Genomic DNA, 22,602 nt, shown 5'->3' with positions numbered 1-22,602 from the left:
CTGAAAACACCTTGTGGAACTGGCCTAATGGTCTCTATACACATTAGATAAGCCATTGAAAGGCCAATTTCTAGCACAATGAACAATCGCTGGCAGTGTGGTAAAATTACAATTTGTTCATTTTAACCAATGACTGACCGATGAACGTTATTCTTATTATTTAAAAGCCTGATCCTGCATGTTGGATTTTTTTTGCTGGATAATAACAACTAGCTGTATCATTTGTCGAAAATATACTTCACAGCCTATGCATGCTGGGATTTTTTTTTACCCCACTAAACAAACGACGAACCTGCTGTTGTGGGGTTGTTTTCTTCTTTCTCCTGAATCTTGCTGCCTGCTTATGATTGGGCAACATCTTCCAGGAAGAAGAAGTACACCCTCTCAGTGAAAACTATCTGATAACACCCACATGGATGTAACTAAAATTAACTCATTAGGGATCAAATACTTTCATAATATCTCTGCAACTTAGAGTAGAAATAATAATAAAAAAAGTTTGATTCCGCTCTGCAGCCACTATTACATCTTGTGTCCAGTTCAACTTGAAACATTTGGTAAAAATGTCCCTTTTTAAGGCTAAATTGTTTGAATTTCCTATTCATGTAACCGCGTAATCTTTTATTTTTTTTTTACTTTTTTTAATGTACACTATTTTTAATACATTGACCATCTGTGTTTTCGAATGATGTTTAGTAACCCTGAACACTTAAAATATAGTAATAGTTTACGCTCTGGCTATGATGTATCAATCTTTCAAAAAGCTGGGCATGAGAAAGCCATTTAGAAACACTGTAAAACATTTTCACAGATGTATATTCAACTACTAACTGCTGTTATACAACTTTTCCTTGAGTTGATTTCCAGAATTGGTGTTCAGTCACATAATCCTGGCATCTGGGCTCTGCGCAAATTATTACTAAACAGATGAAGCAGTAGTTACGTTTAGAGCAGATCACTGTGCAATCTGAATTTTCCATACTACTTTAGTGCTGTAATAACATTATTACATTGCAACTATTTATTCAGTACCTGCTGTAAAGCCAACTGCTACAATATTTTTGTTCCAATGTTGGTCATTTAGCTGAAACGTTAATCTTTTGCAAATCAATGCTTGTGCTGTGACTGTGTGCTGAGGGAGGTGGGAGAGAGCTGCTCTGTACATTCTGGTCTCAGAGCTGCTCTGTGTACATTCTGGTCTCCGAGCTTCTCACAACAGTGACACTTTTTCTTCTTGGTTGTTTGTGTTTACATCCTTACTAAACTATGCTTGTAACTTGACTTCACTGAACGTAGACGAGGCGCTGGGAGTTCCTCTCTAATCCGGGAACACTGTGAATGACACAGGTCAGGAAAATCAAGTATGTGCACCACCAATAGCTACAGTCTCCATTTACGTTTCGTGTTTCTTTTGGCTTAGTGGATTCTGCAGGAATGTGAGCACTATTGAAAGCTGAAGCAATTCTCTATGGTAATCACTTCACATGGCATTAAAACATGTGTCGGGCAAGATAAAAGTTTCCACTCTGCGTGTAGTGGCTGCTGTCAGAACGATCTAACTCCATAGAGATATTGGACGTGGCAATGATTTTCCCTTGATGGAATGAGAACTTCCATGCGTTCTTTGATACGGAGCTGTACCTGTGCCCGGATAGCACAAATATGGGGTTACATATTCCATACAATTTTTTTTTCGGGGAACAGACTGTTATGTGCACATGTTGCATTTTTTGGCGGTCCGTTTTGGCACATTTCTGAGTCCCAGGAAAGTGAATGAGATCCCTGAAGTCTCATGCACACATTTCTTACTTTTTCCTTGCATATTTGCAGCAGATTTAAATTTTAGGCATGTAAATTCTTTCAACAGATTTCTCCCATACTATTGAGCGGAGTAAAATATCAACAAAAACCCATGCTTATTTCACTCTGCGTTTTTTTTTCTTTCTGCCAATGTATCAGAATTTTCTGCTACAAATTCCTAATGTTTGCACATACCCTAAATATTGGTGTTGACCTGGACATTAACAATGATGGTTTATGCTTAGGACAGGGCAGCATGGTGGCTCAGGGGTTAGCATTGCAGCATTGCAGCGCTGGAGACCTGCGTTCAAATCCCACCAAGGACAACATCTGCAAGTAGTTTGTATGTTCTCCCCGTGTTTGTGTGGGTCTCCTCCGGGTACTTCGGTTTCCTCTTATACTCTGTAGCCATACTGATAGGGAATCTAGATTGTGAGCCCCATCGGGGACAGCGATGATAATGTGTGCAAACTGTAAAGCGCTGTGGAATATGTTAGCGCTATATAAAAATAAAGATTATTATTATAGGTCATCAATGTCTGATCGATGGGGATACGAAACCCGGTACCCCCGCCATTTAGCTATTCTCAGTGTTGGATGGAACTGCTCTATTACAGAGCTGCACAGCACAGCTCCATCAACTGCTTAGTGGCCTTGGCCTAGTACTGCACATCCACCCCTTATTGATTTGAATAAGGGATGGGGATGCAGCACCCGGTTGCGGCCACTATAAAGTCTTCTGTACAGAACAGGAAGTAGGAGTTTAATATTAGATGTATTTTTTTATCTGTTAAATTTATGTCAATGAAATGATTAATTGATTAAAAATCATTATAAACAAATAACCTAGAAATCATATTTAAACACAAGATAATTTTCTGATCACACGTTCCTTGAAAATAGACCTGACTCAATGGTGGATCAAAGAACTGGAAACTGGCATCAGCTATAATAATTACATTCTGGGCTTCTTGGCTCTTTGTATTCCTCATAAGACATCATGTTTGGGGTCTCCGTTCTTAAAACTGTTCATTGTGCTGTGCCCCTTATTCCTTTTGGAAACCTATGAGTGTACGGATAATTGGGTGCCACACATCCTGAATGTTGATGAGAAGAATGGCGCCCGTTTGGCACTGGGATTGGATAATAATTTGGTCCAAAATTGTTTTATGGTGAATACACGTGTTTACTATAACGGTCTGGTCGGGAGACTTGATGAGTGAACTTAAAGTTACCTGTAAGGAATGCTTGCGAATACTACAGCTTTTTTTTCATCTTTTGATTAAAGGAGGAAATGTAAGACTTGACCCCAATGAAATTCACACTAATAAAATGGACCACGGAAGAAGTATCCTGTGAGAATATATCCTATATCCAGTTTCACCTAGTCAACATTCAGGGTCACTATGTCCGATCTGGCCATGGGTTTCCTGACCCAAACGCAACAGCTTCATTGACTTGTATGAGGCTTCCAATTTGGGGGCAAGAAACCCATGGAAAGAGAAGTAATTGAACATTTTCAACTGAGTTCAAAGGTCGTTATAACAGTAATGAGACTTCTAATCATTCACTTACATGGGTGATCCCAATAGTTTTAGAGTTAATAGTTTCATCGCTGGATATCTTACTTTATATATAGATCACATATTTATTTCAATTATCCGTTTCTCAAGAAATCTTCTCGAGAAGATGTGCTTCTGCTTCCAGCAGCTGTGTTTTTGCTTATTGAATAATTATTATACCAGATTCCCTGAAATTTCCCGTTCCTGTTTATTTCTGAGCGGAGAATCCCTTCTAATTTGGAAATCACTGCATCTTGTTTCTAACGAGCGTCATTTTCACAAAGTTGTATATTAATGTAAACATACGGTTCTTTATCAGGTTTTCTGCAAAATGAATTGCCACAAATGAGGTTGCAAAAAAAGGGATGACGTGTATATTATGATACATTTAATACTTCCAGACCATTCAGGTTTGACTGTAGGCCAAAGGTCAAAACGAATCTAGTACTGGGTAGTACTGGATAGCCCCATAACATTATTCCACCTCCACCAAACGTAACACCTGGCACAATACAGTCAGGCAGGTAACCTTGCCCTGGCAGTTACCAAACCCAGACTTGTCCAGCAGACTGCCTGATAGAGGAGCATCGTCACACCACTGCACTTTTGCTTTTCTCTAGACTCCAGTGGCGGTATTCTTTACATCACTATAACTGAAACTTGTTAGTGTGCTTGGTGATATAAGGCAGCTGCTTGGCAATAGAAACCACTTCTGATGCACAGTTTGGGCTGATGTTAATGCCACAGGAGGTCTGGAGGGCTGCAGTTATTGAGCCAACAGTAGACTCAAAAGTAACTTTGAGTTGGTATCAGTTGGCGATTTGTATGCTCTATTATTATTATTATTTATTTTTATAGCGCCATTTATTCCATGGCGCTTTACATGTGAGGAGGGGTATACATAATTAAAAAAAAGTACAATAATCTTAAACAATACAAGTCATAACTGGTACAGGAGGAGAGAGGACCCTGCCCGCGAAGGCTCACAATCTACAAGGGATGGGTGAGAATACAGTAGGGCCTCAGTGATCTAGATGTTCCATTTTATAAACCGGTGGAACAGAACAAACCAGAATTTAATGATTTAACCTTCCTCTAGTGTTAGCTTTCTGTTACTCTTTCTTATGTTAACGGGTCGGTTTTGACCCGTGTCTTAAATCACCCCTAGGATACCCTAAAAACAGTTATTTATGATCCAATTTGTTTCTTACCTCTTAGTTACCTTGTTAGGGTTTCTCATCCATGGAAGGATTGATTTTAATATTTTTGTTGTGGCCCCCTGGGCCTTTCATTTGAGAGCATACCCTTCATTTTTTTTTTTTTTTAAATTAGTTTATTAACCCCTTCCCGACATGTGACGGTATAGTACGTCACATGTCGGGACCCCCGCTTTGATGTGCGCTCCGGCGGTGAGCGCACATCAAAGTCGCGACATGTCAGCTGTTTTTTACAGCTGACATGTGCGCGCAATAGCGGCGGGTGAAATCGCGATCACCCGCCGCTATTAACTAGTTAAATGCCGCTGTCAAGCGCAGACAGCGGCATTTAACTACCGCATCCGGCCGTGCGGCCGGATATGAGCGCATCGCCGACCCCCGTCACATGATCGGGGGTCGGCGATGAGTCAGGAAGGTAACCATAGAGGTCCTTGAGACCTCTATGGTTACTGATTGCCGGTGGCTGTGAGCGCCACCCTGTGGTCGGCGCTCACAGCACACCTGCAAATCTGCTGTGTAGCAGCGATCTTATGATCACTGCTGCATAGCAGAGCCGATCGGGCTGTGCCTGCTTCTAGCCTCCCATGGAGGCTATAGAAGCATGGCAAAAGTAAAAAAAAAAAGTTTTTAAAAATGTGAAAAAAATAAAAAAAATATAAAAGTTTAAATCACCCCCCTTTCGCCCCAATCAAAATAAATCAATAAAAAAAAAACCCAACCTACACATATTTGGTATCGCCGCGTTCAGAATCGCCCGATCTATCAATAAAAAAAAAGCATTAACCTGATCGCTAAATGGCGTAATGAGAAAAAAATTCGAAACGCCAGATTTACGTTTTTTTGGTCGCCACGACATTGCATTAAAATGCAATAACGGGCGATCAAAAGAACGTATCTACACCAAAATGCTATCATTAAAAACGCCAGCTCGGCACGCAAAAAATAAGCCCTCACCTGACCCCAGATCACGAAAAATGGAGACGCTACGAGTATCGGAAAATGGCGCAATTTTGTTTTGTTTTGTTTTTTGCAAAGTTTGGAATTTTTTTTCACCACTTAGGTGAAAAATAACCTAGTCATGTTAGGTGTCTATAAACTCGTAGTGACCTGGAGAATCATAATGGCAGGTCAGTTTTAGCATTTAGTGAACCTAGCAAAATAGGCAAGCAAAAAACAAGTGTGGGATTGCACTTTTTTTGCAATTTCACTGCACTTGGAATTTTTTTCCCGTTTTCTAGTACACGACATGCTAAAACCAATGATGTCGTTCAAAAGTACAACTCGTCCCGCAAAAAATAAGCCCTCACATGGCCAAATTGACGGAAAAATAAAAAAGTTATGGCTCTGGGAAGGAGGGTAGCGAAAAACGAAAATGGAAAAACGGAAAAAGCTCCGGGGGTGAAGGGGTTAACCGAAGAAGTAGAAATATACAATATACACATTTATGCTCATTAGTATTACATTCAATTCAATATAGAACATGTACATTGTATGTATAGTTGAGTATTACAATTTGTGCTCAACATGTTATTTACTCCAAACCGTACAAACAAAGCATGGAGATACCCTTCATTTTCAATATACAAATATTGTCAAATGAACCTCAACAGAATAATATAAACTTAAAAAAGTTTGTTATATTACCTGACTATTACTGAAGGGTTTTAGAACACATTTCTTAAATGTAAAAAAATATATACATATATATATTTTATATTATTAACTCTAGTAACATCTATGGTGTTACGGGTCAATTTTGACCCATATCTAACTACTTTATGAAAAAGGCAACTTTATAGAACTTTAATACAAATAAAAGATGAAAATTATATTAACATTAATAGCAATAATAATAAAAAGTAGCTTTTCTAGGTTAAACAAACAAACAACAATCAAGCAAGCAAATCAAATCAACAGAAATCAAGTACTAGTTTTTAGATGCATGTGTGGCAAAAAGTGACACTTTTTGTGTGTTCTTTGCAGAGGTATTTTTTGCAGGCGAAGCACGATGTGTTTCTTTCTGTCCTTATTGCTAGGGCAGACCTGACACGTCTTTCTTTTAGAATCAGGTGGTCTCACTGGGGTTGTGGCTGTTGTGGTTGATGTTGAGGCAGGGCAGGTTGAGGAGGATGCTGGTGATGATGCTCTTTGTGTTGCTGTGGGTGTGGACGAAGCACTTGTTGAGCTCTGGAGTTGTCGGACCAAGGCTGCAGCGGCTGGGTCTTGGGACACTCGTTCCCTTTGGTCAATGTGCGCCTTGACAAGGGATCTTCCTAGTTCCTCAAGAAACATCCTCCGCTTGTTTTTTTTCTTTGAATTCCATCCTTGGTGAATGTGGGTCCACAACACAAATGAATTGCATGCTGACACATCAAGGATGTTGTAAAATACAACCATTGGCCATCTCCTAGTCATTCGCTGGCAAGTGTAGGTGGCAGTCAGCTTGTCCAGGTTGTCCACTCCTCCTTTGTTTTTGTTATAGTCCAGGATGATTCTGGGCTTTTTGTCACTTCCTGATGACACAGCTGCATCTTTGTGAAGTGTGGACATCAGTACCACATTCTGTCATTTTTTGGGGCAGTATGAAACAGCAGTGGTGGTATCTGTAAAAACAAACTTTGAGGAAAGTGGAGCCCTGTCCTTAATCTGCAACAATTCAACGGGCAGCTCAGGTTTGTTTGTTTTTCACTGTGCCCACCATGGTGATTTTCCTCTTGAGAAGTTCTTGTCCAAGGTCATAGCTGGTAAAAAAATTGTCACAAGTAATGTTGTGAGCCTGCAGTCCAGTAGTCATATCGAGGACTACACGTTTTCCTTGGTTTTTTTTCAGGGATGCCGCTTGCAGACTTACCTGTGTAAATCTGTAGATTCCATGCATAGCTAGTTTTTGCATCACAGGCTGCCCAGATTTTTATGCCGTATTTGCCTGGCTTACTTGGCATGTATTGCCGGAAGGGGCATTTTCCGCGGAAAGGGAGAAAACGTTCGTCTACTGTCACCTCTGGCCCTGGGTTGAACATCAGTGGAAGGAGCTGCACCCATTTTTCCCAAACATCCCTGATGGCAGCAAGTTTGTCAGATTTTTTTTCTGGTGTCTCTGTTGTCAAATCTGAGGACTCTTGATATCATTTTAAACTTTTGAAGTGACATTGTTGCCCGGAAAATATTCCTGCCTGTCGATGCATCCCAGAGACTATCAGTGGCCTCATTGCAGGATTTGTACACTCCAGCAAGGAGAAGAACACCAATGTAGGCGTCTAGGACATCATCATGAAGGTCATTCAACATGTTGCCGTGGACTTTTTTTCCTTCAAGGTTTGTCTTAGCAATAACAACTTTTTTTTATTGACAATGGCATAAACAGATCAAAACATGTCTTGATGTCACTTACTCTTGTCACAGCAAACCTTGTGATCCCAGGGGTCATTTTTATGACATTTGCAGCATCTGCCCTGCCATGTACATATGGAGGTACTGAGCTCCAACTGATCTTGCCACTTTTGTATTTGAATCTTTCAGCGGGAGCAGCTTCAGCACCACTCATCAGCCTGATCAGAACTGTCTGTGTCTTCCGGTTGATACTCCACATCATCTTCCTCCTCAGAAACCTGTTCATCTGTATCAGTTTGCTGCTGTGTGTCCTCTGATTCATTATCATTTAAAATATAATCCAGAAATTGGCTTACATCTAATCTTCTCCTCATTGTTGCATGTGTAAACTGGAGATATATAATCTGCAAAGTACCAACTCTAAGCTGATTTAGCCATACATGCCTGGACATGTCCCTAACTCAAGTTGTTGGAGGTAGAGCTCGCTGTGGGCTGTTGGTTTATATTGTGTTTATGAGTTCAGTTTTGGGACTTATTATTGTTTTTTTACTCTTATATTAGATCTGGGTTGAAATTGACCCCAACAACACAAATGTTATAATTTTAATAAGAGCATTTTACAATTTAGTAAAATAGTTGTATTTTGTTTTAAAATAAGTTCCTGAAAAAGTCAAAAAGTCTTGATGCAATAAACAAATGTATGTAGAATTTGTATGCATTTAAAACCTAAAACGGGTCGGTCACGACCCTAACACTAGAGGAAGGTTTTAAGAGGATTATCAACACTTTTGTCCATGTTTTGTATATGGCCTGTGTGAGTCAGTGAGGTGAATCCTATAGGATGGTTGTTGTGTTCTCCAGGATGCACATAGAGGCATACTAAACCCGCTGGAGAGCATTGTAATTACAGCTACATCTGTGGTTACATTATTAATTAATAAGAGTGTGGATTTAGTCAAGCTATTTAACCAAGTCAGATTTTGGAAAACCTGACATGGGCTTTTATTTTTGGAGCGATCTGAAGGATGGTAGTGAGGTGGAGCTCTCCCTCTACTCCGGGTCTTGGGAGTGTCCCATGTCCACGATTCCCATTTATGAGAGGTAGAAACGTGTGCACTACTCAACTTGGTGTCTGGGTAGGTTCCCACACCATGTGAAACTCAAAAGAAAGAACCCGGCACTCAACTAAATGCTTGTGAGAGGTTTAATTGTAGTACCCAAAACGTTTCGGTCCTATATCTGGACCTTCATCAGTAACGTACTGATAGATGGATTTTTTTAGTAATAGTGTCAGTGGACACACTGTGATCTGCATCTGCTGCTGCGTGGTTTATAGATTGCAGATTAGCGATTTAGATTGGGCTCTTTTAGCACTTTTCCCATTTAAACTTTCAGTTAAGGTTTTGGTGTCCGTTTTTGGTTTGCAAACATCAGAACAGGAGGCTCTACGTATGTTGGCTCTGTGTGAGACTGAACACTGGCCAGAGAAAGCAAAGTCATTGATGCACCCACGAGTGACATGGCGGTGCAGTCACCCACGACAACAGATTTGATATGGACGCTTATGGATAATCTGGCTGTGAACTGGAGGATAAAGTTTGAGTAATTTTTGTAAGTTGCCAAGATGAAGATGTGTAAGTTGGACTAACCTGAGTCACTGCCTCTTTATTGCACTGTCATGAAAGCCTCTGCCTTACACCTGACATATGGACATAATATAAACATTATGTATTTAGAGATTAACACTTAAAATATCTGGTCTAGATGGAAGTTTAAAGACTATCCGGTATCATTTGTGTAGAAATCTGTGGGTTCCTTCTGTATAAAAAGTGTTTTAAACTCTATCAAATAACTTCTAGAGGACTGCTTGATAAAGTAAGTGAGGAAGTACTCTGCAATACCTCTTTTGGTAAGATGGTGACACCATGAGCACCATAAACCCCATTGTAGTCCATACCTAATGCAGATGTCATCACAGCCTTTATTTCCCCTAATACCTGTACAAGTGGCATTGATTGATAGGTTAAAGGGAACCTGTCACCCCCAAAATCGATGGTGAGTTAAGCCCATCGTCATCAGGGGCTTATCTACAGCATTCTGTAATGCTGTAGATAAGCCTCCGATGTAGCCTGAAAGAGGAGAAAAAGACATTAGATTATACTCACCCAGGGGCGGTCCCACTGCGGTCCGGATCCGATGGGTGTCTCAAGTCCGGTCCAGAGCCTCCCATCTTCATTCCATGACGTCCTCTTCTGGTCTCAACGCCGCGGCTCTGGCGCAGGCGTACTTTGTCTGCCCTGTTGAGGGCAGAGCAAAGTACTGCAGTGCGCAGGCGCCAGGACAGGTCAGAGAGGCCCGGCGCCTGCGCACTGCAGTACCTGAGACACCCATTGGACCCGGACTGCAGCGGGACCGCCCCTGGGTGAGTATAATCGAACGTCTTTTTCTCCTCTTTAAGGTTACATCAGGGGCTTATCTACAGCATTACAGAATGCTGTAGATAAGCCCCTCATGACGGCGGGCTTACCTCATCATCGATTTTGGGGGTGACAGGTTCCCTTTAAGGTTGTGACAGGTAGACCTTATTCCCAGATTAGTTTTGTCATTACTCTATAGGGCCAAGTACAGTGGGTACGGAAAGTATTCAGACCCCTTTAAATTTTTCACTATTTGCTTCATTGCAGCCATTTGGTAAATTCAAAAAAGTTCATTTTTTCTCATTATTGTACACTCTGCACCCCATCTTTACAAAAAAAAAGTAGAAATTTTTGTAAATTTATTAAAAAAGAAAGACTGAACAAGGTCATAAGTATTCAGACCTATTGCTGAGACACTCATATTTAAGTCACATGCTGTCCATTTCCTTGTGATCCTCCTTGGGGTGGTTCTACTCCGTCATTGGAGTCCAGCTGTGTTTAATTAAACTGATAGGAGTTGATTTGGAAAGACACACACCTGTCTATATAAGACCTCACAGCTTACAGTGCATGTCAGAAAAAATGAGGTCAAAGGAACTGGCCAATGAGCTCAGAGACAGAATTGTGGCAAGGCACAGATCTGGCCAAGGTTACAACAGAATTTCTGCAGAACTCAAGGTTCCTAAGAGCACAGTGGCCTCCATAATCCTTAAATGGAAGAAATTTGGGACCACCGAAAGTCTTCCTAGACCTGGCTGTCCAGCCAAACTGAGCAATCGTGGGAGAAGAGCCTTGGTGAGAGAGGTAAAGAAGAACCCCCAGATCACTGTGGCTGAGCTCCAAAGATGCAGTAGAGAGATGGGAGAAGGTTCCACAAAGTCAACTATCACTGCAGCCCTCCACCAGTCAGGCCTTTATGGCAGAGTGGCCCGACAAAGCCTCTCCTCAGTGCAATACATATGAAAACCTGCATAGAGTTTGCTAAAAAACACATGAAAGACTCCCAGACTATGAGAAATATGATTCTCTGGTCTGATGAGATGAAGATAGACCTTTTTTGTGATCATTCTAAGCAGTATGTGTGGAGAAAACCAGGCACTGCTCATCACCTGCCCAATACAATCCCAACAGTGAAACATAGTGGTGGCTGCATCATGCTATGGGGGTGTTTTTCAGCTGCAGAGAGAGAACGACTGGTTGTCATTGAAGGAAACATGAATGTGGCCAAGTACAGAGATATCCTGAATGAAAACCTATTTCAGAGTGCTCTGGACCTCAGACCTGGCCGAAGGTTCACCTTCCAACAAGACAATTATCCTAAGCACACAGCTAAAATATCAAAGGAGTGGCTTCAGAACAACTCTGTGACCATTCTTGACTGGCCTAGCCAGAGTCCTGACCTAAACCCAATTGAGAATCTCTGGAGAGACCTGAATATGGCTGTTCACCAACGTTCACCATCCAACCTGACGGAACTGGAGAAGATCTGCAAGGAAAAATGGCAGAGGATCCCCAAATCCAGGTGTGAAAAACTTGTTGCATCATTCCCAAGAAGACTCATGGCTGTACTAGCTCAAAAGGGTGCTTCTACTCAATACTGAGCAAAAGGTCTGAATACTTATGACCATGTGATATTTCAGTTTTTCTTTTTTAACCCCTTAATCCCATCTGACGTACTATCCCGTCAAGGTGGGGAGGGGGATAGTAAGTCATACGCGATCGGCCGCGCTCACGGGGGGAGCGCGGCCGATCGCGGCCGGGTGTCAGCTGCCTATCGCAGCTGACATCCGGCACTATGTGCCAGGAGCGGTCACGGACCGCCCCCGGCACATTAACCCCCGGCACACCGCGATCAAACAAGATCGCGGTGTGCCGGCGGTATAGGGAAGCATCGCACAGGGAGGGGGCTCCCTGCGTGCTTCCCTGAGACCCCCGGAGCAACGCGATGTGATCGCGTTTGTTATGACCCCAATGGCGAGGGTCTCAGAGGAACGTGGAAGTCTGCAGAATACAAAAATCCAGCTCATAGGGCAGTGGTAACTGGGTTGACCATATATCTACTCCTAACGCCAACACTAGAAGTAGCCGGGGATCATTCCTACGTTGATTCTAGATGACACGCGCCAGCCGGAGAATCTAGCTACCCCTAGTAGAGGAAAACAAAGACCTTTCTTGCCTCCAGAGAAGGGGACCCCAAAGCTGGATAGAAGCCCCCCACAAATAATGACGGTGAGGTAAGAGGAAATGACAAACACAGAAATGAACCAGGTTTAGCACAGAGAGGCCCGCTAACTAATAGCAGAATAAAGAAAGGTAACTTATATGGTCAACAAAAACCCTATCAAAATCCACACTGGAAATTCAAGAACCCCCGAACCGTCTAACGGTCCGGGGGGAGAACACCAGCCCCCCTAGAGCTTCCAGCAAAGGTCAGGATATAGATTTGCAACAAGCTGGACAAAAATACAAAACCAAAACAAATAGCAAAAAGCAAAAGGCAGACTTAGCTGATATAACTGGAACCAGGATCAGTAGACAAGAGCACAGCAGACTAGCTCTGATAACCACGTTGCCAGGCATTGAACTGAAGGTCCAGGGAGCTTATATAGCAACACCCCTAACGACCCAGGTGCGGATAAAAGGAATGACAGAAAAACCAGAGTCAAAAAACTAGTAACCACTAGAGGGAGCAAAAAGCAAATTCACAACACGCGTTGCTCCGAGGGTCTCCTACCTCCTTCCTCGCTGCAGGTCCCGGATCCAAGATGGCCGCGGCATCCGGGACCTGCAGGGAAGGAGGTGGCTTACCGAGTGCCTGCTCAGTGCAGACGCTGGTAAGCCTGCAGCCCTGTCAGTGAGATCGGTGATCTGATAGAGTGCTGTGCACACTATCAGATCATCGATCTGTGATGTCCCCCCTGGGACAAAGTAAAAAAGTAAAAAAAAAATTTTTCCACATGTGTAAAAAAAAATAAAAAAATTCCTAAATAAATAATAATAATAATAAAAAAATATTATTCCCATAAATACATTTCTTTATCTAAATAAAAAAAACAAAACAGTAAAAGTACACATATTTGGTATCGCCGCGTCCGTAACGACCCAACCTATAAAACTGCCCCAATAGTTAACCCCTTCAGTACACACCGTAAGAAAAAAAAAAACGAGGCAAAAAACAACGCTTTATCATACCGCCAAACAAAAAGTGGAATAACACGCGATCAAAAAGACGGATATAAATAACCATGGTACCGCTGAAAACGTCATCTTGTACCGCAAAAAACGAGCCGTCATACAGAATCATCAGCAAAAAAATAAAAAAGGTATAGTCCTGAGAATAAAGCGATACCAAAATAATTATTTTTTCTATAAAATAGTTTTTATCGTATAAAAGCGCCAAAACATAAAAAAATGATATAAATGAGGTATCGCTGTAATCGTACTGACCCGTAGAATAAAACTGCTTTATCAATTTTACCAAACGCGGAACGGTATAAACGCCTCCCCCAAAAGAAATTCATGAATAGCTGGTTTTTGGTCATTCTGCCTCACAAAAATCGGAATAAAAAGTGATCAAAAACGGTCACGTGTCCGAAAATGTTACCAATAAAAACGTCAACTCGTCCCGCAAAAAACAAGACCTCACATGACTCTGTGGACCAAAATGTGGAAAAATTATAGGTCTCAAAATGTGGAGACGCAAAAACTTTTTTGCTATAAAAAGCGTCTTTTAGTGTGTGACAGCTGCCAATCATAAAAATCCGATATAAAAAAACGCTATAAAAGTAAATCAAACCCCCCTTCATCACCCCCTTAGTTAGGGAAAAATAATAAAATTAAAAAAATGTATTTATTTCCATTTTCCCATTAGGGTTAGGGCTAGGGTTAGGGCTAGGGTTGTGGCTAAAGTTAGGGTTAGGGCTAGGGTTGGAGGTAAAGTTAGGGTTAGGGTTGGGGCTAAAGTTAGGGTTAGGGTTGGGGCTAAAGTTAGGGTTAGGGTTTGGATTACATTTACGGTTGGGATTAGGGTTGGGATTAGAATTATGGGTGTGTCAGGGCTAGGGGTGTGGTTAGGGTTACCGTTGGGATTAGGGTTAGGGGTGTGTTTGCGTTAGGGTTTCAGGTAGAATTGGGGAGTTTCCACTGTTCAGGCACATCAGGGGCTCTCCAAACGCGACATGGCGTCCGATCTCAATTCCAGCCAATTCTGCGTTGAAAAAGTAAAACAGTGCTCCTTCCCTTCCGAGCTCTCCCGTGCGCCCAAAAAGGGGATTACCCCAACATATGGGTTATCAGCGTACTCGGGACAAATTGAACAACAACTTCTTGGGTCCAAGTTCTCTTGTTACCCTTGGGAAAATAAAAATTTGGGGGGCTAAAAATCATTTTTGTGGGAAAAAAAAGATGTCTTATTTTCACGGCTTTGCGTTATAAACTGTAGTGAAACACTTGGGGGTTCAAAGTTCTCACAACACATCTAGATAAGTTCATTGGGAGGTCTAGTTTCCAATATGGGGTCACTTGTGGGGGGTTTGTACTGTTTGGGTACATCAGGGGCTCTGCAAATGTAACGTGACGCCTGCAGACCAATCCATTTAAGTCTGCATTCCAAATGGCGCTCCTTCCCTTCCGAGCTCTGTCATGCGCCCAAACAGTGGTTCCCCCCCACATATGGGGTATCAGCGTACTCAGGACAAATTGGACAACAACTTTTGGAGTCTAATTTATCCTGTTACCCTTGTGAAAATACAAAACTGGGGGCTAAAAAATCATTTTTGTGAAAAAAAAAGAATTTTTATTTTCACGGCTCTGCGTTATAATCTGTAGTAAAACACTTGGTGGTTCAAAGCTCTCAAAACACATCTAGATAAGTTCCTTAGGGGGTCTACTTTCCAAAATGGTGTCACTTGTGGGGGGTTTCAATGTTTAGGCACATCAGGGGCTCTCCAAACGCAACATGGCGTCCCATCTCAATTCCAGTCAATTTTGCATTGAAAAGTCAAATGGCGCTCCTTCCCTTCCAAGCTCTGCCATGCGCCCAAACAATGGTTTACACCCACATATGGAGTATCAGCGTACTCAGGACAAATTGCACAACATTTTTTGGGGTCCAATTTCTTCTCTTACCCTTGGGAAAATAAAAAATTGGGGGCGAAAAGATCATTTTTGTGAAAAAATATGATTTTTTATTTTTACGGCTCTGCATTATAAACTTCTGTGAAGCACTTGGTGGGTCAAAGTGCTCACCACACATCTATATAAGTTCCTTAGGGGGTCTACTTTCCAAAATGGTGTCACTTGTAGGGGGTTTCAATGTTTAGGCACATCAGGGGCTCTCCAAACGCAACATGGCGTCCCATCTCAATTCCAGTCAATTTTGCATTAAAAAGTAAAATGGCGCTCCTTCCCTTCCAAGCTCTGCCATGCGCCCAAACAGTGGTTTACTCCCACATATGGGGTATCAGCGTACTCAGGACAAATTGTACAACAACTTTGGGGGTCCATTTTCTCCTGTTACCCTTGGTAAAATAAAACAAATTGGAGCTGAAATAAATTTTGTGTGAAAAAAAGTTAAATGTTCATTTTTATTTATACATTCCAAAAATTCCTGTGAAACACCTGAAGGGTTAATAAACTTCTTGAATGTGGTTTTGAGCACCTTGAGGGGTGCATTTTTTAGAATGGTGTCACACTTGGGTGTTTTCTATCATATAGACCCCTCAAAATGACTTCAAATGAGATGTGGTCCCTAAAAAAAAAATGGTGTTGTAAAAATGAGAAATTTCTGGTCAACTTTTAACCCTTATAACTCCCTAAGAAAAAAAAATTTTGGTTACAAAATTGTGCTGATGTAAAGTAGACATGTGGGAAATGTTACTTATTAAGTATTTTGTGTGACATATCTCTGTGATTTAAGGGCATAAAAATTCAAAGTTGGAAAATTGCAAAATTTTCAAAATTTTCGCCACATTTCCATTTTTTTTACAAATAAACGCAAGTTATATCGAATAAATTTTACTACTAACATGAAGTAGAATATGTCACGAGAAAACAATGTCAGAATCGCCAAGATCCGTTAAAGCGTTCCAGAGTTATAACCTCATAAAGGGACAGTGGTCAGAATAGTAAAAATTGGCCCGGTCATTAACGTGCAAACCACCCTCGGGGCTTAAGGGGTTAATAAAATTGCAAAAACTTCTACGTTTGTTTTTTTTAGTCAAAATGGGGTGCAGAGTGTACATTAATGAGAAAAATGAAATTACCAAATGGCTGCAATGGAACCGAGTGAAAAATTTAAAGGGGTCTGAATACCGTACCCACTGTAGATGACATCGATCCCATGAAGCCCGTAATATAATACGCAAAGTCTGGATTCTATTCCTCTGCTGCTTTTCGTACCAGTTCCCTTTACTATGACGTGTTCTATGTACTACATCTGCTGTGTAGCCATACGTTCTAGTAGCTCCTAATGTTTGGGGAACCGCCATCTGTAATATGATGTGAAAATAGCTGTGATGGCGCCGAATTCCATATGTGAATAAGCTGAGAGCAGTGTTGAGCTGGGGCTCGGCTTCAGATGGCTCTCTGCAGTGTTTTTACACAAATGATCATTTTACTGGTTTGTTCTTGACAGGATGTTCTTCCATGGCCCACAAGCTGCACAATTATCGCCACTGTCTTGGGTTTTCTCTTCTTAGTAAAAACAAATTGTGCCGTTGCCTGCTGTGCGTACAAATTGGACTAATTGTCATATTGCATCTGTTGCATTATATTTTAAGATACAAATGCGGCTAAAAACATGAAGACAGTTGATTACTGAAGTGCATATCAAGTCGCCAGTTGACGATTTCAGTATGGCGTTTCTAGTAAAACAGGTTTCTTGTCTTCTTTTTTCTATTTTTTTTTTTTTTTTTTATATATATATATTTATAGTTTGGAACTTCTTTTATGCCCCCCCAAAACCTGAAAGTGTTATAGGCGTGATGCCTTTATTGGCTAATCAGAAAAATTATGATATTTGTAATGTCTCTATGGGCAGAATTGATATCTGGAACGACAGTGGCACTCTTTCTCATCAGTGTTTTGCATGTCGGTACTCATGAAAATAGCAGAGCGGGGAAGAGAACTACAACTCTAGTGCCAACTATTGGATGTAGCAATAATAAAAAAAGTCAATATCATCCTAAGTCATGTGCACGCTTGTTAAAGGGTTAACAAGCCAAACAATAAACTCCATTTACAAACTCGTGTTTGAGTGGTTTGCCCCTCATCAGTGCAAAGGGGATCTGATTGGGTTGGTTTGGAACCCATGTGGAAAGTTTCTCATTGTGGTAAGTGTTGCGTCGTTGTAAGACGTCTTGCAGGCCATACAATGCTTCTCTGGGAATTTAAATATGCAAATAGCCTCTTCAGAGTGGAAGGGGACTTGACATATAATGCCACCTATTGTATGTAGCAATCCTAAAATGAATCTGATTTCACTTCCTTTCATATCAGAGCTTCAAGTAGTATCTGCTGGGCAGCAGCAATAGACATCACTGGCACAGTCAGCTGATGACTGGTGACACTAGTGACATCTGTTGCTGCTGGCCAAAATTCCTTGGTAACACTGGTGCAAATAAAGGATAGGTGGGGAGGACAATTATAAGGGGCAAAGCGGAAGGAGACCACCTGCATCAGGTTTGACTTTGCAGGTTGTAACTCTACCTTTGTTACCTGGTAATGAACTTTGCGCCACCTTCACATGGCATTATACCAACATCTTGAATCTTGAGCATTTTCTTAAAGGGGTTCTCCAATAATGTAAGTCTCAACTGACAGAGAAGCTATATCTTAAGCACTCTTACCTCCCTAAGCCGAGTAGAAAGGCTGTGACATCAAAAGAAATAAATCTTCTCCTTGGCTGACTGAGCAGGGAGGATTGAGGCTAGCAAAAAAATTATTTGTGCTTTGTTAGCTGAGGAGAAGATTTATTTCTTCTGATGGCACAGGTCTTTCTCCTCAGCTCACTGGAGATATGTGTGCTTAGGATACAGCTCTTCTGACAGTTGAGACATGGGTCTCAGACAGTATTTCTTCAGACAGCAGCATGTTCTGACACATGACTAGGATCAGCTGCCATTTGAATTACCTGACATTGACCATTTTATTACATTTTTGGAAAACCCCTTTAGTTAGTTGAAGTCAGAAACTTTTTGTGAATGGAGAGTTGTATTTTTGGAGTGCATTGTCTTAACACTGGAATGGATAAAGTCTGTCTGTGCAAATTACATACTGTTCAAACCAAGCACAGGCGCTCTATGCACCCTTGGCGTGGCTGTGCTGTTCTGTGCACCTTATCAGCTACTTGTTTGCCTTCTATCTAGACTCCTGTAATAAAACCAAAGCTGGCAATCAACGAAGAGGTGGATGGGGGGGGACAGAGATAGAGGGAAAGCAAGTAGGTGGGAGGATGCGCAGAGCTCGTGTAACTGGCTTGAACAGTCATTTTGTGATGACAGACTGCATTAAAGTCTGCAGGATGTATGTATGCAGCACTCTGCAATCTCCATTAGTAGCCCGCAGTGGGAAACATGACTACAGGCTAAAAGACTTATTACAAGAATACCAGGGTTATGCAAAGTCAACACTACTGGCACTGTCACCAGCTGTAACATATGGAGTCCTCCACACTGGGTACATCTCAGTTCTGATTAATTTAGTTGTCTAGTCTGGGGATTGAATATATTTAAGGGTCAGGATCTGAATTAATTTTTCTGTATGGGAATCTAAATTGATTTTAGGGTTCGAAGTGTGAATAAATTTGGGGTCTTCGATCTGCTTTAATTCTGCTATACATGGTTTGAATTAATTTTGAAGTATAAATTAATTGTGGCTTCTGACGTCTAAAGTCTGAATTTATATAATGGTCTGTATTGATTTTGCTGTATGCTTGGTTTTTAGCCATTTTTCCACATTTTTTTTTAAGTAAACTAAATGGTTAGGCTCCATAGTTAAGAATTATTTCAGGGTTCCTCAATGTTAAAAAATGTTGGGAATCTGGAAGGTATAGAAAAGTCTGTCCACCAAGTCCATTCCCCTACCCATTCCTGCATTGGGCCTGGAAAACCACATCCTTTTTAAAGGGAATTTGTCAACAGGGTTTTGCTATGCAGTCTGATAGCAGCATGATGTAGACACAAAGAGCCTGATTCCAGGGACTTTTCACTTACTGGCTTGCTTGGTTCATTTTTGATCGAATCCCTGTTATAATTGACCCAGAAGCAGCAGAGCTAAGACCTCTGGGCTGTGTATAACCCCGCCCACATTCCTGACTGGCTGGCAGCTTCCTTAGTACATAGTACATTGTCAGCAAGCTGCCAATCAGTGGTGGGGGTGTGGTTACATAGAATAGCTTGACTGGTCTGCACATAATGTGTAGTCCTCGACTGATAATCTCCTGCTAATAAAACATAGTATTGTGATCTGTCAGAATAGAACATTATTTAAATCGCATGTTAAATGTCGAAAAGAAGTAGTTGATTAACGTTTTTTGGTCATAGAAAATGTCGACAAGCAATTTTCTCATTTGTTCATCTGTTTTTACAAGGTTCTGATTTTTTTTTTTTTAAATAAGTGTGTCTGCGCAATGAATGCCACAAAACTCAATTCACACATTCCCCCCTACTTGGATTTTTTTTCCAAGTCATTATATGGCATAATTAATTGGGCCATTGAAAAATACAAATCGTCCCGTGAAAAAAGCCCCCTATGACTGTGTTGAGTGAAAATTAAAAAAAAAAAAAAAAAAGGTTAGGGCTCTTGGAACAAAGAGGAAAAAACAAAAGCCCAGAAATAAAACATGGCCGGTTTCTTAAAGGGTTAAGGACACTCTGTGCGCTCGGTGGGGCTTTAGCTTGCTTTTTTGTAGTTTGAATTCTGTAGCTCGATGATGAGATCGTCTGTGGCTAGAAATGCTGGAACTTCGGTGAGGGAAGTTGCAGGTTTGGTTGGGACTTGAGTTATTGGCCTCTGTGTGCTGTCATCTCATGTCAGAAAGGATTAATCTTCCCGTCTCCGTGGACTAAACAGTCCTCGCTGCCCGTGCTGTGTGTTCTCTTTAAGCGCTGGCATTGAGCCTAGATGGCCACATCCAAAGGAGGCGGAACGGTAGTAAAATAGTTCCTAATTCTGAAGTGTGTCACTTAATCCGTATTTTACAGCAGTAGAGTGACTGGCAGGGGATATCTGTGTAATTGATCCCTCTATTAACGTTCCCCTTTTCAAAAAGCAAAGGCTATGTAATTACACCTCACGGGCGCGCAACCAGGCGAGGAGCAAACTTCTTGGGTCTTGCTTCTTTATTCTTTTTAACCTCACATCTTACTAAGCTATGAGCCACCTTAAAGCTGATTCTAGACCGCACGATAAGCTGTCTTAAAGTAGAAAAAAAAAAAAAAATATATATATATATATATATATATATATATATATATATATATAGTAAAATGGTGACCATTATTATATTTATACGATGTGTGTGTGTAGCATGTATGCATAATAAATATACATATGCATTTAATGTGTGTGTGTGTGTATATGTACATATTGCAATTTTTGACCAGAAGTCTCTTGTTTTTCAGGTCTCTGCCTGACGAGGTACTAGTAGTGCAGACATGTTCCGGAACAGTCTGAAAATGCTTCTCAGTGGCGGAAAATCCAACAGGAAAAATCGTTCCAGTGGTAAGACTTTAACTGTAGTTTAAAAAAATATATACCTGTATGTACTCGAGTATAAGCCGACCTGAGTATAAGCCGAGACCCCTAATTTTGCCACAAAAAACTGGGAAAACTTATTGACTCGAGTATAAGCCTAGGGTGGGAAATGCAGCAGCTACCGGTAAATTTAAAAAGTAAAAATAGATACCAATAAAAGTAAAATTGATTGAGACATCAGTAGGTTAAGTGTTTTTGAATATCCATATTGAATCAGGAACCTAATATAATGCTGCATAAAAGGTTAATGATGGCCCCATAAGATGCTCCATAGAATATTATGCCCCATATAATGCTGCACAAAGGTTGATGGCCCCATAAGAAGCTCCATAGAATATTATGCCCCATATAATGCTACACAAAGGATGATGGCCCCATAAGATGCTCCATAGAATAATATGCCCCATATGCTGCTGCTGCGATTAAAAAAAAAAAAAAAAAAAGACACTGCCCTCTCGTTGCTGGTAGAGAGGTGCCGGTGTCCTGAGCAGGCGGGGACACCGGCGCGCTATGGGGGCCAGGTGCGGGAGTCGCCGCTGGCTCAGGACACTGGCACTTGTGATATTCACCTGTCCCCATTCCACCTCCGCGCGCCGCTGTGTCTTTCGGGTCTCTGCAGTGACTGTTCAGGCAGAGGGCGCGCACTAACCACGTCATCGCGCCCTCTGACCTGACCGTCATAGGCAGAGGACGCGGAAGACACAGCGAGGCGGTGTAACGGGGACAGGGGAATATCGCATGACTCACCCCCTCCTGGCGCGGTCTCTGCTTCTCCGATGGTCTCTGGCGCCAGCAGCTTGTTCCTGTGTTCAGCGGTCACATGGTACCGCTCATTAATGGTCTGTATTAAAAACTGAGAAAGAAAGCAAAATTAGCAACCTTGCAGTTTGCACACTGGCCATTGGGGATCTTTTACATTCATATTGCTCATCCTTTCAGAAAGAATTTGCTGAAGTTTTCTTGTCAGCAGAAGCAGGATTACAATGACAGATAAAACTTCTATACTGGGTTGATAATACAGGATCCACCAATCACAATAGGTGATGTCCCAGCTTACCCTGCTCCCCCGCTCTTCGCAGTGATGTTTACACTCACTCATTAGACACGTTAATACTAAAGATAGGGATCCAGCTATTGGGTTTAATGTGCACGTATTGTTTCCTGAAACAGGAAGTTGGTGTCTAAAAATAAAGCCAAAGTGCCCAGTGTGAAAATTGTAAGATTTCTATTTTTAGCAATCCAGAAATGACAACCACAGGAGACTCCTGCAGCCCACGGGTTGTCATGCCAACCCATCGGCACCCCCGTGGTCTTGACTGGATTAGTGACACGCTTCTGGCATGGCCATGATAATTGCCAATGTCAGAGTTTGACAGCGGCATTTAACTTGTTAACTGCTGCAGGTGGATTGCGATTCCAAACGTGGCAGGTAAGGGCAGGTAAGGGCACATGTCAGCTGATGAAATCAGCAGACATGTGCTGGAAAACATGCGTTCTCAGCGCCGGAGCCTGCATGGAGTG

The 22,602-nt window shown here is 41.6% G+C and overlaps 1 protein-coding gene across 8 annotated transcripts in view; it reads left to right on the top strand.

Annotated features, from left to right (window-relative positions):
* The window catches only part of TANC2 (tetratricopeptide repeat, ankyrin repeat and coiled-coil containing 2), a 497,877-nt gene that overhangs the window by 213,562 nt on the left and 261,713 nt on the right, over positions 1-22,602 (top strand). For all 8 annotated transcript variants that reach the window (XM_077252678.1, XM_077252680.1, XM_077252679.1 and 5 more), the window contains one exon: positions 20,949-21,048. In XM_077252678.1, the coding sequence (XP_077108793.1) occupies positions 20,982-21,048 (67 nt within the window). In that variant the 5' untranslated portion in view covers positions 20,949-20,981. The remainder of the gene's footprint in view (positions 1-20,948; positions 21,049-22,602) is intronic.

This window comes from Ranitomeya variabilis, chromosome 4 (assembly GCF_051348905.1).
Source record: "Ranitomeya variabilis isolate aRanVar5 chromosome 4, aRanVar5.hap1, whole genome shotgun sequence".
Taxonomy (NCBI): Eukaryota; Metazoa; Chordata; class Amphibia; order Anura; family Dendrobatidae; genus Ranitomeya; species Ranitomeya variabilis.
The sequence above is the reverse complement of the archived record's forward strand: the minus strand, read 5'-3'. Positions and strand labels throughout refer to the sequence as shown.